We start from the raw sequence: 17029 nt of genomic DNA, 5'->3' as shown, positions 1-17029 counted from the left end.
TTGGCTGGAAATGAGCTCCTTCACCTCCAGCAGGGGCCTATGTGAGCTCACCGAGGGCTGGCGGGGGGCAGGGTGTGGCTGCCAGAAACCGGGCAGGGGCGTGCTCACAGGCAACCTCAGAAGCGGTTTCAAAGCTGCCGCGTGTGAGCCCACCTCACCGGAAGTGAAACAGTACACAGTACAGTCACGTCCAAGGCTAAGTTATCTGGGGACCCAGCGGTCAGCAGTGTGCACCTTCCCCTGTGGGTGGTGGCGTTCCAGTCGCTTCGGTGTGTCTGGTGTTTTCCGGTGTTTCTTTCTGTAAGAATCACGGGTCTGCCTGTGCAGAAAGCCTGTGCCTGTTAAGCACGTGTGGAGGGAGTGAGGCTGGGAATGCCCTCATGCCTCCGCCAGTGTCCCCAGTGCCTCCGCCAGTGTCCCCAGTCCGTTAGTGACGGTGCAGGATCCAGCTGTGCCGGCCGTTCCCTGGCGCCCACGGGGACCCCGGGCTCGAGCAGCAGTGAAGTGACTCCTTCACTGCAGCTCCGTCTCCGGGCAAGGTGGGCAAGGACGAGTTTTGGAAAACTGTAGTCGTAGTGTGTGTTGTCTGCGACAGTCGACATTAAGTTAATTTTACTGAAGGTGATGTGAGAAGTGGAAAGAAAACAGACTAAAGACTTGTGAACTAAGGTTCTGTCACCGTTTCACCGGGAGGTGACGGCTTCCCTGTGCCACAGGCGTGGGCACCCCTACTGTGACCCGTGTACCTGGAAGGGCGGAGTTTAAAACAAAGTTAAAGGCCTCGCTTGCAGCACCGTGTAAGAAGTTACGTTCCGTCCTGTGCTCACACTCGAACTCTCCCTGAGTCTAATGCTGTGCACTCTCCCTTTCAGAATTCATTCCTTGCATTTTTAGCTCGGGCATAAAGGAGGACAGGGTCTCGACCGTCAGCTTCCTGTTGTCCACGCTGAAAGCGAAGGTGAGTGTTTGCTGGCCAGCGTGCCTGCCCCGCGCGCCCCCAGTGTCTCGCAGGACCCGACAGCCGCATCGCGCATCAAGGCTCTCGAAGGTTGTCACGCGGGGGGACGGAAAGCTGTTTCTAAAGCAGAAGCGCCGTGCTGCTGACCGCCCCCGTGGAGGTCAGCAGGGAGGCCGGCACTCATGCCGAGGCAGCAGCGAGGCACCGCAGCCGCTGTGAGCTGTGAATGGCCGACAGCCTTCCTTCACTCCTGGCCCAGCCAGTGTTCTGCTGTGTGGCCTCGCGTTTCCTGTCTTTTTTTTTTTTAATATATTTATTGATTATGCTATTACAGTTGTCCCATGTGCACATGAAGAAGTGAAAGTTGGAAAAGGAGCCCCTCTGAGATCAGGCTGGGCGAGCACAGAAAAGGCCTCTGGTGGTGTCACCACAACAGACTAGATTATTACTATTTTTAAATTATGCCGTGTTTTCCTCTAGATCGTTTTAAGGCCAAATTGAGATGGCCTTTTTGTTGTTGTTGCCACTTACTTAAATTATATAGAAGAATAAAAATAGTTGAAAATCCTACCCAAACAGGTAATAACTGCTATTATATTAAGTATATACGCTTCTAAACAAGGTAGGGGTTGTGGGGTGGGATGGGCAGAGGAGGGCAAAGGGGAAAAATTGGGAAGCTGTAATAGAATAACAGTAAAAAATTATTCAATAAAAAAGTATATACCCTTCCAGACATCACTACTTGCACATTTCCATTCTTCCACTTTCTCTGGATTTAATTTATTATTCCGGGTTTGTAAACTGATGCAAAATTGAATTTTCAGGCTTTCTCTTTAATGTGTGGATTTATCAATACATTTTTTCCAGAGTGTTTTTATGTACTATTTTTATTATCGTTCAGTTCAAGTTATTTTTTTAATTTAAATATATTTATTGATTATGCTATTACAGTTGTCCCATTTCCCCCCCACACTCCACTCCATCCTGCCCACCCCCCTCCCTCCCACATTCCCCCCCATAGTTCATGTCCATGGGTCATACTTATAAGTTCTTTGGCTTCTACATTTCCTACACTATTTTTACCCTCCCCCTGTCTATTTTCCACCTATCATCTATGCTACTTATTCTCTGTACCTTTACCCCCCTCTCCCCCTCCCACTCCCTTATTGACAACCCTCATGTTCTAGTTGTTTGCTCTCATTTTTGTTTTTTGTGTGGCCGTTAATAACTGTGAGTTTGCTGTCATTTTTACTGTTCCTATTTTTGATCTTCTTTTTCTTAGGTAACTCCCTTTAACATTTCATATAATAAGGGCTTGGTGATGATGAACTCCTTTAACTTGACCTTATCTGAGAAGCACTTTATCTTCCCTTCCATTCTAAATGATAGCTTTGCTGGATACAGTAATCTTGGATGTAGGCCCTTGCGTTTAATCTTGGGTAATGTAATTATGATGTGCCTTGGTGTGTTCCTCCTTGGGTCCAGCTTCTTTGGGACTCTCTGAGCTTCCTGGACTTCCCGGAAGTCTATTTCCTTTGCCAGATCGGGGAAATTCTCCATTATTTGTTCAAATAAGTTTTCAATTTTTTGTTCTTCCTCTTCTCCTTCTGGCACCCCTATAATTCGGATGTTGGAACATTTCAAGGCGTCCGGGAGGTTCCTAAGCCTCTCCTCATTTTTCCGAGTTCTTGTTTCTTCATTCTTTTCTGGTTGGATGTTTGTTTCTTCCTTCTGGTCCATACCATTGATTTGAGTCCCAGTTTCTTTCTCATCACTATTGGTTCCCTGTACATTTTCCTTTGTTTCTCTTAGCATAGGCTTCATTTTTTCATCTGTTTTTCGAACAGACTCAACCAAGTCTGTGAGCATATTGATAACCAGTGCTTTGAACTGTGCATCCAGTAGGTTGGCTATCTCTTCGTCGCTTAGTTGTATTTTTTCTGGAGCTTTGAAGTGTTCTGTCATTTGGGCCGTTTTTTTTTTTTTTTGTCTTGACGCGTCTGTTACTTTAAGGGGCAGAGCCTTAGGTGTTCACTGGGGCGGGGTAACGCTGGTCTGGTCGCTGCGCTGTGACGCTGTACGTGGGGGAGGGGCCGAGTGGGAGCAATGGCGCCCACCTCACTGTCCTCCGGATTTCAATCTTTCACTCCAATACCCACAATCAAACTGGGCCACTCTGGTGCTGGTTCCCAAGTAAGTGGGGCTGTGCACACTCTAGGCCCCTGTGGGTCTCTCCAACAACCTCTCCTGTGAGGCTGGGAGTCTCTCCTGCTGCCGCCCCAACCCCCAGGGGCGCTTTCAATCAGAGGTTTGAGGCTTTATTTCCCCGAGCTGGAGCCCTGGGTTGCACGGTCTGCTTCTCTGCCCGCCGTTCGTCAGGTTTATCTGTGGGCGAATGTGGTGCCGCAGGGTGCTACCCGCCACTCTGCCTGCCCCACTCTCTGCCACTCTGAGTCCGGCCCTCTCGGTTTATCTGTGCAAATGTGGGACCGCAGGGTCTGCTAGTGCTCGGACTGCCTGCGCCATTTGTCCCACACTCCGCCAGTCTCTGTCCCACCACAGCCACGCGAGTCCTCTCCACCCCGGTGCTCGTCTCCGCCCCTCCTACCGGTCTGGATGAATGTTTATTTTCTATTTCCTTGGTGTCGGTCCCCCTTGCTGTTCGATTCTCTGTCAGTTCTGGTTGTGCGAGGAGGCGCAGTGTGTCTACCTACGCCGCCATCTTGGTTCCTCCGCGTTTCCTGTCTTTTTACAAGCACATGACAGAACCTGTAAACCCCGCCACAAGGATCCCAGTCGTTTTTTCATTTAAAGGTTTTATTTACTTACTTTTAGAGAGGGGAAGGGAGGGGAAAGAGGAGAGAAACATCCCTGTGTGGCTGCCTCTCGTGTGCCCCCTACCGGTGACCCAGCCTGCAGCCCAGGCAGGTGCCCTGACTGGGAATCGACCTGGCGACCTTTTGGTGCGCAGGCCAGTGCTCAGTCCACTGAGCCACATGGCCAGGGCGGGACCCCTGTCTTCACTGTAGGTCGATTAGAGAAGCTCTCTGGCCCTCCTGACGCAGACAGTTGACAGGGGGGCAGGGGGCTGGCAGCGGCGGCGCCGTGGACTGGCGGTCCGCGGAGAAAGAAGTGCTCACTGGCACTGCACCTAAAGCAGCAGCGCTCCACAGGGGGTGACTGTGCCCCGCACCCCCGCGGGGCATCCGGCAGGGTCTGGGGACCTTTCTGGTTGTCAGAACTGGGGAGGGCGCCTGGTGTCTGGCGGGGAGAGACCAGGGATGCCGCCCGACGTCCCACAGTCGCAGGCACAGGACGGCCCCAAGGCCGCCACCAGGCCCCTGGCGTCCACAGTGGTGCGGGGCGGAGCCTGGTTTAAAGTGACACAGGCAATGACTGGTCCCTGCCCCGTGTGGCTCAGTGGGCTCTCTGTCGTCCCGTAGACCGAAAAGGTCGTGGGTTCGATTCCCAGTCAGTGCACGTGCCTGGGTTGCAGGTTTGGTCCCCGGTCAGGCCATGTGGAGGAGGCAACTGTTAGGTCTTTCTCTCTCACATCGCTGTCTCTGTCCTTCTCTTTCTCCTTCCCTTCCCCTCTCTGAAATCAATACAAGAAAAAAATTTTAAATAAAAAAGTGCAAACGATAAGATACAGGTTATTTCACCTCCCAATTAGCACTGACTTGTTCTAGCAAAGATGCTCGGAGTGCGTGCCTTCCTGGAGGAAGTGTCCAGCCCTCAGGAGGACAGGGGTCTGGCAGTGTGTGTCGGAGGTCTCCAAGATGTGCACAGACCTGGGGCTGGGGGCGGCGGGTGCCGCAGAGCCACCCAGGAAACTTGCCGGAAGAACATAAACCCCAGAGGTTCAGAGGGTCGCTGCGGGTGGACTGAGAGCGTGCGCCGTGGCTCCGAGTCCACAGCCAGGTGCCGTGCGGCTGTGCGAGGATGCCCCTCACAGCCAGAGTCGGGCACAGCCTGACTGCCCGCTGGGGTCACTCGGAGGACAGAGCGACACTCAGCCCAAATGATGTTCCGAAGGAGGTTTTTGTGCCGCGGGAAAAGCCCATGCTGCGTACTAGAAGCAGGCGCACAGCTGTCTGTGGATAGAATCTCAAAGGGGCAAAAAACCCACCCCAACCAGTGTGCACACATGTGTATTGGGGGGGGGGGGCAAGGGATGTGTCCCAAGGTCCTAGGATGGTGGGACTGTTGGTAACTTCGTTTTTTACTTCACATAGTTCCCTTTCCTTGGCCAAATATTTTATCACAAGCCTACGTTATTTTTATAATGAAGAAAATCAGTAAACACTTTTTAAAATGGAACTCCTTGAACTTGACTTATTTTGCTGTTTTCAGGTGGTTCACAATAAAAATATCACAAAAACCCAGAAGGTACGTTTCTTCACTGGGCAGTTGCTGACCCACATCGCGTCCCTGTACGGCTGGAAAGGACTCATCGACGTGGACCTGGAAAACGCGGAGGTACCTCTGCCCGCTGCCCTCACAGCTGGAGACCGAGGACCTGCCTTTTTAAAAGAAGATTTTATTTATTTATTTTTTTAGAGAAGGGAAGGGAGAGAGAAAGAGAGGGAGAGAAACCTCGATATGTGGTTGCCTCTTGCACGCCCCCTACTGGGGACCTGGCCTGCAACCCAGGCATGTGCCCTGATGGGGAATCAAGGCGGTGACCCTTTGGTTCGCAGGCCAGCACTCAATGCACTGAGCCGCACCAGCCAGGGTGCACCTACCTTTAACCTTTGCCTACCTGTAGCCTGTGGCTGCCTGTTTTCAGCATGTTTTACCAGGAAGCCTCCAGGGCTCAATAAAACCACGCCCAAGTGTGGGGTTTTATGGAAAAGAACAAGAGAAATCCAGTTATTCTTAAGCTTATTTAAAAACACAGGTTTAAACCTAACCCTTTTAGGAGGACTTTTTAATCTTGATTGGTGTTTTGGGATGTTTTTGTTTACTTTTTTGAAACGGTGCCAAGAGTTGAATTGAAGGCGTGGTCTAAGTTGTCGCTGAGCCTGTGGAAGAGCCTGTAGAAGTGCCGTTTCTCTCCTGGGGCTGTTACTAACGTTTGTCGCCTCAGGATTTTCACTGCGTTCTCTGAAACCCTGCCAGGCTTCTGCAGAGGACGCGGGGAAGGCCGTGGTGAGGGAGCTGGTGCACGGCTTCCTGCTGGACCTGTGCTGCTCGCTCAAGCACGGCATCAACTTCTATGACGCATCGCTGGGCACCTCTGGCAGGTAAAGCGTGACGCCCCCACGCGTGAGTGGCGTGTCCTTAGGAGTCGCGACTGCGGTGAGACTGTGTGAAAGGGTGAGACTGTGGTGGTTAGCACTAGTGATGGGGACACTCCCTGATTTCAGGGAGGGGGGTTGGAGACCAGAGGACTTCTGGTCTCGTGTGCCCTCAGGGAAAAGGTCTCAGGCAGCAGGTGGCCTCGACACAGAGGCAGGACACCGGACACCCAGGGAGGTGCCGTGTGCACTCACTCGGAGGTCAGGCCCAAGACTAAGTCTGCGTTTGCCGTCCCACAGAGGGCAGCCCTGACACGGGCCTCAGCGCCGTCCTGGGGCTGGGGTGGCAGGGCAGTTGGTCACTGTTACTCCAGGTTTGCAGGGAGGCCGGGCCGCCCACCCTGCGAGGGGCGGGCTTGGAGTGGAGCCTGGCGGCCTGGCCCCACACTCACCCTCCGAAGAGTGCGCGGTCCTCCTCAGGGACGGCTGCCAGCCAGCGAGGATTTTGAAGCTTTGCTTGCCGTTTGTCTCCTAGTTCCTAAGTGTGGCGGTGTCTCCGACGCAGCCCAGCAGGTGGCTAGGCGGTGCTCTGTGCCTGGAGCGCGCCTCCGTGCCCTTACCCTCTGACTGCCGCAGTGGCCTGCGCTCACACACGTGCGCCAACTTGCGTTCTTCTGCCCGACAGTGAAAGCACGGGGCGTGTGGTCGTCGTGAGTGACTTATTTCCTACCCTCTGGCATTTTAGTGCAAGGATGAAGATTGTTCGCTGTAGTTTTCACCGGTCAGGAAACGGCGTAGCACAGTGGGGATTCTCCCTGCTCATGACTTTGACCGTGTTTCCACCGAGGTTGTCGTGATGTAACTTGCCACACCATTTCTTTTTCTCGTCAGTGAGAACGAGCTCCTTTCCCTGCTGCAATGCCACGGCGGCTTTTACGCTCTGATGTAGTGTGATGCCGTGCTCAAATCACACGTTTTCCCCCCACGTAGGCCCATAAACCGGACAGTCATTCGCAGCTCGTGGCTGCGGGTCTGTTCCAACAGGCTGTGGTTTACACACAGCTTTGAAGCCATGGGCAAAAGACAAGGGTTTGTGTCTTAGGGGAGGAAGGGACTTTTGTTTGTGGCGACATCCGTGGAGAACTTGGGTAGGTTGAAATGTGTGTCCCCAACAGTCCAAAGCCTCACTCCCTCATCACAGCAGGTCTCCACGCTGATGTCCTACCTCAGGGAGGCCCCCACTGGTGGCCCCTTCTGAACTAGACTGCTGTCACTGTCCTTTTGCCTGACTTTGCTTCTGGCTGTGACTGGCCACGCCTTCTGTGCTTATTTATTTGCTTGTCTGTTACCTGGTGGGTGAGGATGGGGACAGAGGCTGGTCTGCAGAGGCTGGCGGCACACAGTAGGTGCTTGATGAAAGCGAGGCATCATAGCGTAGGCAAGGATCAGCAGTCTGGTTCTCTGCAGGGCCCAGTGGTCAGTGTTTTAGGCTGGGCAGGCCTTCCAGTCTCTCTGGTGACCGCTCAGCTGTGCCCTTGTAGTGCATTCACAGTGTGGACGTAAACCATGGTGTGGCTGTGTGCTATGAAGGCTGGTTTGCAGAGGCAGACGGTGGGCCAGACTGTGATGAGCCTGCTGTGGTTGGGACTGCTAGCAGGGAGCCTCTTGCCTCTGCTCCTCATCTGTGAAGTGGAAATTAAGTCCCCTGGCCTCTGCCTAGAGGAGGCTGGAGCAGGGCCCTGTGCTCTGGGAAAGAAAGTGCTCACATCGTTACATTGTTGCTGAGTGACAGGAACTGGATCATTACATTGTTGCTGAGTGACTGGTACTAGATTGTTACATTGTTACTGAGTGACTGGCACTGGATTGTTACATTGTTGCCACCCCTATCCTTAGGATGTTGCTAGTGGAGAGTGTTGTTGTTAGGACATTGTTGCTGATCAAAGTAGCCACAGTATTTCTAGCACTCATACATTCAGATTGAATGTTCCATTCGACAGCACATTGCAAAGTGTGTTTTGCTTATGAATTTTTCATATTAAGAACTTTAAGCTTGTAAGGAGATGACTTTCTGATCAAAATTTTACTAATTTAATTTTTGAAAAATTTTTACTATATGTGAAGCTTGTCGTGTAGCATCTTAGATTTAGTCGGTTCATAAGGGGATACGAAACGGTGAGGTCCCAGAGGCCAGCAGCGTGGCATGTGTGTGGGGCGTATTGTCAGAGTTTTCTGGAGTTCAGGGCTTTGCTGTGTCAAGCAGACACGGAAAAGCTTCTTTTCTTTAACGGCGTCTGGGGTGTCAGCCAGCCCAGAGCCCTGCAGGTCTGGCTGTGTACACCCTGGGCTGGCGACTCCCCTCCTGCTGGTTTTAATGTCCATAGGTTTTCTGGCTGCTGCTTCTTTATAATCTTCTTACACTTTTAAAAACTGCCCCACACTGGGACAAATTTTGAAGATTTTCTTTCCTGCGTTAGCTTCTTCCAGCTGCTAAGTGGAGGCCTGGGATGTGAAATGAGCTGCAAACAGGAAGCGGAAGATCTCTTACAAGTAGTTTCATTGGCAGGTGGGCTGCGGCCCTGCCGGAGCGTTTTATGTAAACAAAACGATAGTTTCAAAAGAAAGAAAGATGCCTTTTCTCTCTTTTGTGCACTTGTGTGCCCCTGCATACTTGTTCACACATCCACTTCTTCATGGGTGGGCAGAGGAGACAGGTCAGTGGTTGGGAGCGGTTCATGCCCGCCGATCTCGGGTCTGGCCCTTTCTTCACACTGGCCTGACTTCGGGCAGACAGGGAGAACCCCAGGTTGATGGATGGACACAGGGTCTCCCTCTTCCATGCAAGTCAGATGGGAGGGGCAGTGGGGGGGGACACAAAGTGGAGAAGTGAAATTCAAGCCCCGCAGTGGGGGCCCCCCAAAGGCCATGAGAACACCCTACTTTACGCCATGAGGGACACCGACCAGAAATGGAACTGCCGGTGGTGGCTGGGTGCTTATTCTGAGCTCTGCGTGGTGGCGCCCCAGCTAAGCCCCCTTTCCCGCCCCCAGGGGAGGGAACCTGACGCTGCTGCACTTCCTGTTGGGTTTGAAGTCGGCAGCGGACGACGAGCTGGTGGCCGAGTTGGTGGTGAGCATCCTCAGAGTGTGCCCGGACCTGCTGAACAGATACTTCAAGGAAGTCACGTTCTCCTTCCTCCCAAGAGCGAGGCCCACCTGGTTCAACAACATGAAACTGCTGAGCAAGGTGCGCCCCCGGCGGGCGGGCGGGCGGAGTGGCCTGGTGACACGCTGGCCTGGTGAGGTGCTGGGCGTGAAGAACTTCGGCCGGGCTTCTTCGGGGGCGGGGCCTACAGGTCCCGTGACTCTGCCCCCTGCCTGTCCCGGAGCTCGGCTGCGAGGGTTAGGCCTTTCGAGTCTGTTGTGGCAGTTTCATCTTTTTCGCTCAAATTTTGCAGACAGTGAGGGTGTCACGAGTCTCTGAGAGTTAGGCCGGAATTAGCGGGACGACTTTATTGCAGGGTCGTTTGTGAGGGTCGCTGTGTCGAGTAGTTAGAATAGCGGCAGGTGAGCTGCGGCACAGCGGCCTGCCGCTTCGAGTGAATCCAGGTTCACTCCCTTCTGACCAAAGGTGTTGGCGTCCCCTCGTCTACCAGTAAGGTGTCTCTGTCTCTCATTCTGTCTGTCTGTCTGTCTCTCGCACACTCACTCATTTCTGGCCTGCCCACTGCTGAAATGCCTGGGGTTGTTGCTTTCTGCCGCACCCGGGGCAGGGCTCTACTGTGGCTGGCCCGGGAAGGGGGGCAGGCGTGCGGCCTTTGCAGGCCTCGGTGTCAGTCCTCGCCTCTCTGCTCACTAGCCGTGTGTCCTGAGGGAAATTATGTAACCTCTTGGGAGCCTAATTTTGCCATCTATAAGCATGTTCTATTTTCCCAAGTGCTGAAAAGAGCCTCGTCTGCCAGGTGCCCGTCCAGCGCTGTACTTGAAAAGTGACACCGTTTTCAGTCCTGGCAGCGACTCATTGGCCACCAGAGGCTCTAAGAGGCTCCCAGGTCACAGGCCAAGCTCTGCTCTGAAGGTCACAGCCCAGGAACGGCCAGCTTTGTGACCTGGCTTCTCTGGCAAGCGGCTCTGCAGGCTGCTCCTCTGAGCCTGGGACTCCTACCTCAGTCATTGTGCCCAGGGGCCAGCTGCCCCGTCGGTGCTGCACAGGTCTGGGTTTGGCACTTCGCCTCCGGCACCAGCTCATCTCATCCGCTTTCTCCTGCTCGTAGATCTATGAGGCCCAGCCGGACATTTCCCGGGCGTTTCAGACCAGAGAGTTCATCCCTCTGCCCCGCCTCCTGGCCATGGTGATGGTGACCACCGTGCCCCCGGTGTGCAACAAGATCATGTTCACCCAGGCGCTGAACGTAAGTGCTCGCTGCTTGTAGAACTTTCTCCCGCTCGCCCCAGTGACCACGCGGGGGATGTTGCTGAGACCGCCAGCCTGACGTGCTGCGTGGCGATTTGCCCGTGAGCCTCTGGGGCTTCCCCTGCGTCCCCCACCGGGGAAGGGACACTCCTGCCCAGGGCAAGGCGGCTGTGGCTCTGCCCAGCCTGGCAGCAACCCAGTGTCTCTACACGCGGTGTGACCTGAGGCCTAGTGTCGTGTGTCCGAGTCTCACAAGTCTAGGACCCCCCAGAGAGCGTGGGACAGATGTCGCCTGACACCCCTTTCTTTTGTGGTTTACGTGAGTGGCGTTAAGACTTCTGGGAAACCTTTCCTTTGAGGACCAGCTGTTTCAGGCGTCTCGGGAGGGCTGCTTGTGGAAGGAATGATGATTGAATTTCACGGCGTTGTTTATTGTAAAAGGCTCCTCCCAGGTCCCATCAGAAGCCACATTCTGAGGGACTCAGGCGCCTTGCCCCACCACATCGTGGCCTTAGCTGAACATCTTGGAGTTGTTGGCACCCATGGGCCCCAGGCCCTGCCCACTCCTTCTGGACCCAGGTGGCCTCCAGGCCCGCCTGGGGGGGCCAGGCATCTGGAGGGGTATAGGGCCCAGTGGGTCTGGGACAGGTGTGTTTCCCCCTTCAGGGCAGGCTGGCTGGTCGTGTGAGCACAGCGGGGCCAGAGTCTGCCGTGGGTGTCACACAGCCTGAGTGCGGTGGCCTGGTGCTGTGGGGCAGACTCCCCAGACCACGTGGGGGGTTAGGCATGTGTTGGCAGCCGCCCCCTCCCCCAAGGGTTTGTGCCAAGAGTGGGCAGTGGGGTGAGAAGAGAGGAGGTGTGTAGGACTCAGGAGAAAGCCTGTGTTCTGGATGCCAAATCGTAACAAAACTAGGACCCAGTGCCCGCTTGCTCTGTGGGAGACACACAGTGGCTTACCTCAGTGGGCTTGCAGGGAGCGCCGTCTCCACGAGGCTGGGGCGTGTCTGCCCTGGGAGCCCACGCAGGCAGTCTGGGATGCGCAGGCCTGCTGCTCCCTCGCCGGGTGCCCTGGTGTTCGCAGTCGTGGAAGAGGAGGCTGTGCCCCTCAGGGCTGTCCGGTCCCCTGGGCGGCGGGACAAGGGGGAGGCCACCACGTCGCCTGGGCTCCTGGGCCTTCCTGAGCTGCAAGTGTGTGAGTCCACGTGAGACAGTACTACGTGGGGCTTGGGGCTTTTCTAATTTTTCTTTTCTTTACAGCATTATTGGACCATCTTTAGTAGCACGTGTTTTAGAATCGGGAAGAGAAGAGTTAGCTTATTCTAGAAACAGGAAATGAGGTGTTGGGGGCGGGGTCTCAGGCTGAGGGCGGAGCTCTGTGCCGTGAGCCTTTGGGTGTACCTGTGAACACCTGTCTGGGCCCTGCCTCCACCGTGGGTGATGGGGTGTGGCCACTGCTGGTCCAGGTGCTTCCTGTAGAGCAACTTGAGGGTCCAGCGTGTAAGTAAAACGAACCCCGCTCATTGGGGTGCTGGGGGTGGGCTGTCCCGGTTACTAAGTTAGTAGGCCATCAGAAAGCCTTCCTGTCTCTGCCTGGCTGAGTCCCCGTGGCCCCCGCCAGTGCCCACACACGTGGCTATTCTCTGGTGCCAGCCGGCAGTGGGGCTGGCGTGGCTGGGCCAACACGGCGTGCCTCCCAGGTGCCCAGGAGGTGCTGCACCGCTGGCCTGGGAGCCCCCACGACCAGCCGGGCCCCCGCCTGCCTCTTTCGTTTGGCAATAAGTAGTGCAGGCTCTGGAACGTTCTTCAGCCGTTGCAGTGAGTGAGGACCACAACAGCCCTCCTGCTGCTCCACGTGCAGTAGAGAGTCAGGGTGTTGGTGGCCGGGGCCCTGGCTGCACTCCGCCCAGCGGAGCGCCGGCTCTTCCTGCCAGCGCCTCTGCCACCCCTCCAGGTCACCTCTGCGGCCGTCATGGATGCTCGCTCGGGGGCTGGTGGCTGTCTGCTGCCATCTTGGCTGCTGGTGACGCAGGTCACCTGTGGGAGCTGAGGGGTTGTCCAGGCAAACTCACCGCAGACGACGAGACAAAAATAGAGAACAGCGCTCGCTCTTCCATTAGTGACCCCCTCCCTGGCACCTGCTGGGGGCACGCGTGCCGCAGGACAGGGTCCCCGGCCACCTCTTCTCACAGCCTCTCGTGTGGCTCCCCTGTGGGGGGCCCGAGCAGGCGCCAGAGCCCGGAGGTATGCCCACGGTGCAGCCTGAAGGCATGTGTGGGTTTAATGTTGTCTTCCCAGCTGGACAGCAAGTCCGTGAAGCACACGGCCTTGTGCTTTCTCTCCGCGGTTCTGAGGAGGGCGCTGAAAACCATTGACCACTGCCTAAGCGGGGAGGCGTGGCTGGAGCCCGGCGTGTACACGGCCCCGATGATGGAGGACTTCGTGCGGCTCTTCAGAGAAGCCCTGAGCAAGGTAGGCGCGGCAGCCAGGCTTGGCCTTCCTGCAGAAGTTTCCAGGGCTTTCCAGAATGCCAGCCAGAAAAGGCACAGAGGGCGGTGTGAGGCAAAGTGAGGGCGTCATTCGGGGTGGTCCTGGGGCCTGAGTCCCATTGGGAGCTAGTGTCCCTCCCCCTCCCCCACACTGCACGCAGCTGGTGGGAGGGGCTGCTGGGAAGCCCCTCTTGCTCCTCCTCCCCACAGATTATTCTGGTAAGTCAGGAAGGCCAGTCGTCCGCACACTAGCCAGCTGCCCTGAAAGAGCCAAGGTCACACTGGACAGGTCCCCCAGAGAGTCATAAGGACATGTTCCTTTGTTCCCAAGGCCTTGCTCAGGTGAATGGGTCCTAAGGGACTTGTTTTAGTTACCAGACTCGTTTTCACCAAAGCCTCGCTGTGCACAGTTCCAGGAATCGGACCTGAGAACAGCCGGCCAAGGCCAGGGGGCCTGGTCCCGCCACACCGTCCCCACACACGCGCATGCTTGGCCCCCTGCCCCTTCGGTTCTGCTTACTAATTTCTCTTCCTCGTTTATGTGACTCATTCTTCTCTTTTCCCTTTTAGGTTTTACCAGACCTGAACACCATTGTGTGGGTCTGGCAGTCGCTTAGCAAACAGGATGCAAAACAGGATGAGGAGAAAGGAAAGAAACTGGGCATCGGGGCTCCTTCGGCCCTCGAGGCGCCCCCGTGTGGTGAGGGCTGGTGCGGCGGCGGCCTGCAGGCAGGGTGGCGTGGGGCCGGCTGTGAAGGAGCCCCGTGTGCTGAATGCTAATGTGTCACAGACGTGCCTGGCCTTTCCGGGTGGGGTGGGTGGGGGTCCCTCTTGCCCTGTGCGGGTGGAGGCGGCTGCCTGGTCCCTGGTAATCGGATTCGGGGACACAGACCGTGTTACTAGCCCGGTGGTGGGCTTTGTGTCTTACGCCCACATCCTGTTCACTGCCCCCCACGCTGTGGCCCAGTGAGGTCCCAGTGCCATGTGTCCCGCTGCTCAGAGGACACTGAAGCAGAGAGGCCCAGGGACCCTGACCTGCCCGAGGTCACACAACTGAAATGGGGCTGGGGGCTGGGCTGTCCACACAGCCTTGACCTTTACTGTGTGGACTCGGGAGTGGGGGAGGGGGGCCCACAGCCTCTGCTCAGCGGGCAGTTGGCAGCGCTGGGTCCCCGGTGCTGCTCGTTGATGGAGGGCAGGGGACAGTGCGTTTCCTAACTGGAGCTGTTTCCCTCCGGCTCAGATGACGCAGAGACCGTCCTTCTGCGAGCCGCCCTGCTCCAGGCCATCTGCCTGTACCAGAAGGTGGTCCCTCACGTGGTCACGCAGTACAACTTCGACTTCAGCAAGCTCCTGAGAGGTGCGGTTCCCCCGCGCACACGGGACCCTCCAGCCTGCCAAGTTTGTGCAGACCAGTGCTTTCAAACAGCCCGTCTCCCTGCGTAGCAGCTGGGGGCACCCAGGGGCAGCCAGAGAAGAAACGAGAAGGCAGCCAGCGCTGCTGCCACCGGTGCCCAGCAAACCAGACCAGGGACGTTCCGAGGGGCAGAGAGGCCCCAGGAGGCCGTCGGTCCTCACACAGGCACTCTGATGCGGACATGCACTTTACCTGGCGAGTCAGGTTCAAACCACGCCCTGTAGACGGAGCGCAGCCTGTCCGGTCGCGTCTCTCCGTGGCAACGTCTGTCTAGCAGAGCTGCCTTTGGGATGGGGCCACAGAGGGAGCCTTGCAGCTCTGACGTGTCTAAGCTGTGGCGTGGGCCTGGCCAACCCTGCACTGGGCTTTCCAGGTGACTGCGGGGAGGCTGCTCTTTGCCAGGAAAGCAGGAAGTTTACTCGAATGGGCCATTTGTGTGTAGCGGCTGTGTCCTTCCCAAGCAAAGAGAAACCTGGAAATCGGGCCAGAGGGCAGGGACCCTGTCTCAGGTGGCCGCCATCTGCTCCCAGTCTGGGGAGCAAGGCCTGTGCCCACACCGGGGGTGACGAGCAGGAGCAGCAGGGTGGGCAGGGGCGGCATTGAGCTGCAGGGAGAGGTCAGCGGGCCCAGTGGCAGGTGGGGTGTGGCTCCGTGTTGAGGGTTGGGCTGGGCCTCGGGGTGGGGGGCGCGGATGTGCCAGGCGAGGGGTGGCTGTGCAGAGGAGTGGGTACAGCCTGTGTGAGGGTGACCCCGGGACCGGGGGACGGAACCTGCGTCTGTCCTCCTTTCTGGGTGTGGAGTCCCTGTCTGAGCCTGGCACCCGCCTCCCCGTGACCTGACTGTCCTCCTCCCCGCCGCAGGCGTCATCTCTGAGCGGGGCCTTCGCGAGCAGGCGCCCCCCACCCTGCAGCACCACATCCTGAAGGTGGCCCTGGAGCTGCCGGCCAGCAAGTTCACGTGGTTAAAGGCACAGGTAGGACACGAGCGCTCTGCCTTCCGTCCTTAGCGCACCTGCAGGCTGGCTGGGGGCTTCCCACTGGGTCGGGAAGGACGCCGACGGGTTGGGGGCACCGAGGACAACATAAGGGTCCTTGTTTTAGGGGGACACGCCCAGCGCAGAGCCCAGGTCCCGGTGGTGAACCAGGAGGCCTGTGGCTCTGCTTTTTCAAAATAAGGCGCCTGACGGAAAATACAGCGTGCTGGCTGCCAGCAGCCTGTGTGCTTTTTGTCCCGACAGTTTCACTTTTTTTTTTTCCATTTTAAAATCTTTTGGGCTCTGGCCAGTGTGACTCAGTTGGAGCATTGTCCTGTAAACCGAAAGGTCATGGGTTCAATTCCCAGTCAGGGCACATGCTTGGATTGTGGGTTCGGGCCCTGGTCGGGCGTGTGCAAGAGGCAGCCGATCGATGTTGCTCTCACATTGATGTTTCCCTCCCTCCCTTTCCTTCTCTCTGAAATTAACGGGCACGTCTTCAGGTGAAGATTTAAAAAACTAAATATTATTTTAAAAACCTTTTGGGAAATAAAATAAAATATATCCCTTCCCCTTTGTCCTCATTCTGGAAGAACTTGAGACAGATGGGACTGGACTCAAACCGAGGGAGGGGTGAGGCTGGAGGACAGTCAGCGGAGACGGTGGGCACAGTGCTGGGTCTCCAGTGGTGTCTTCCAGGACTTTCTGGAGAGCGCAGTGCCGACCTGTGAGGGGAACTCCGATGCCCCGGGCAGAGGTTGGCAGGTGTGTTTGCACCCAGGCGACCAGGTGGGAGGAGCACCGTCTGCCTGTGTCTCTCAGCAGCTCTGTGCCTTTTCCCTTAGAGCCCTGGGTCTTGGTTAAGGTCCCTGGGAGCCGGTAGTGTGGAAGAGCATCAGACACCGGCATGTGTGATGTTTCCAGAGAGGTGCAAGAATGCCACGGCACTGGGTCGTCGTGTGCCCCCGACCTCTCTGAGGGTCACCTGCGTCCTGGTGGGGGGTGGCTCTGCTGGAGAGCACCCTGCATGCCAGGCTCCGCATGCGTGCTCTGCAGCAGCTCGCTGGCCACAGGCGGTGGATGGGGCGCTGGGGCACAGGGTCCCGGCCAGGGCAGGGGGCCAGGGCTGGACCCCAGCAGCTGCCAGAGCCCAGCTCCCACTTTGCGCCCCGCGGGGTGTCACAGCCTCAGACCCACAGAGAAGCCAGGGCGGCTGGTGGTTACTGTTTTACCCCAGCCGCACAGGGCTGCGGGGTGCCGGGGATTCAGTTAGAAAGTGAGCCGAGGCCTCTGACTTTGAAAGAGCCGGGGTTGAAGCATCAGCTTGTATCCTGCACCCTGCCTGCTGTTTACCAGGTGCGTCGCTGGGCTGCAGGGGCCCCAGCGCCTCTGGGGTTCAGGGTCGCCTCTCATTACAGGGCTGCAGGCTCGCTCCAGCGACACCGACCCTGTGGGGTTCAGGCTGGGAAGCTGGGGCTCTGAGCTCCCTTGAGACATGTGTTCTAAGCCCAGAATCCTGTGTTAGGGGCTTGTGATGCACAC

General features: G+C 56.6%; 1 protein-coding gene across 2 annotated transcripts in view; it reads left to right on the top strand.

Annotated features, from left to right (window-relative positions):
• The window catches only part of URB1 (URB1 ribosome biogenesis homolog), a 57324-nt gene that overhangs the window by 9276 nt on the left and 31019 nt on the right, over window positions 1-17029 (top strand). For both annotated transcript variants that reach the window (XM_053916635.1, XM_053916637.1), the window contains exons 6-14: window positions 873-958; window positions 5312-5437; window positions 6080-6204; window positions 9249-9444; window positions 10472-10609; window positions 12907-13080; window positions 13668-13797; window positions 14341-14457; window positions 15375-15487. In XM_053916635.1, the coding sequence (XP_053772610.1) occupies window positions 873-958; window positions 5312-5437; window positions 6080-6204; window positions 9249-9444; window positions 10472-10609; window positions 12907-13080; window positions 13668-13797; window positions 14341-14457; window positions 15375-15487 (1205 nt within the window). The remainder of the gene's footprint in view (window positions 1-872; window positions 959-5311; window positions 5438-6079; window positions 6205-9248; window positions 9445-10471; window positions 10610-12906; window positions 13081-13667; window positions 13798-14340; window positions 14458-15374; window positions 15488-17029) is intronic.

The sequence above is a fragment of the Desmodus rotundus genome, chromosome 2 (genome assembly GCF_022682495.2).
Source record: "Desmodus rotundus isolate HL8 chromosome 2, HLdesRot8A.1, whole genome shotgun sequence".
In the NCBI taxonomy this organism is placed as follows: domain Eukaryota; kingdom Metazoa; phylum Chordata; class Mammalia; order Chiroptera; family Phyllostomidae; genus Desmodus; species Desmodus rotundus.
The sequence above is the reverse complement of the archived record's forward strand: the minus strand, read 5'-3'. Positions and strand labels throughout refer to the sequence as shown.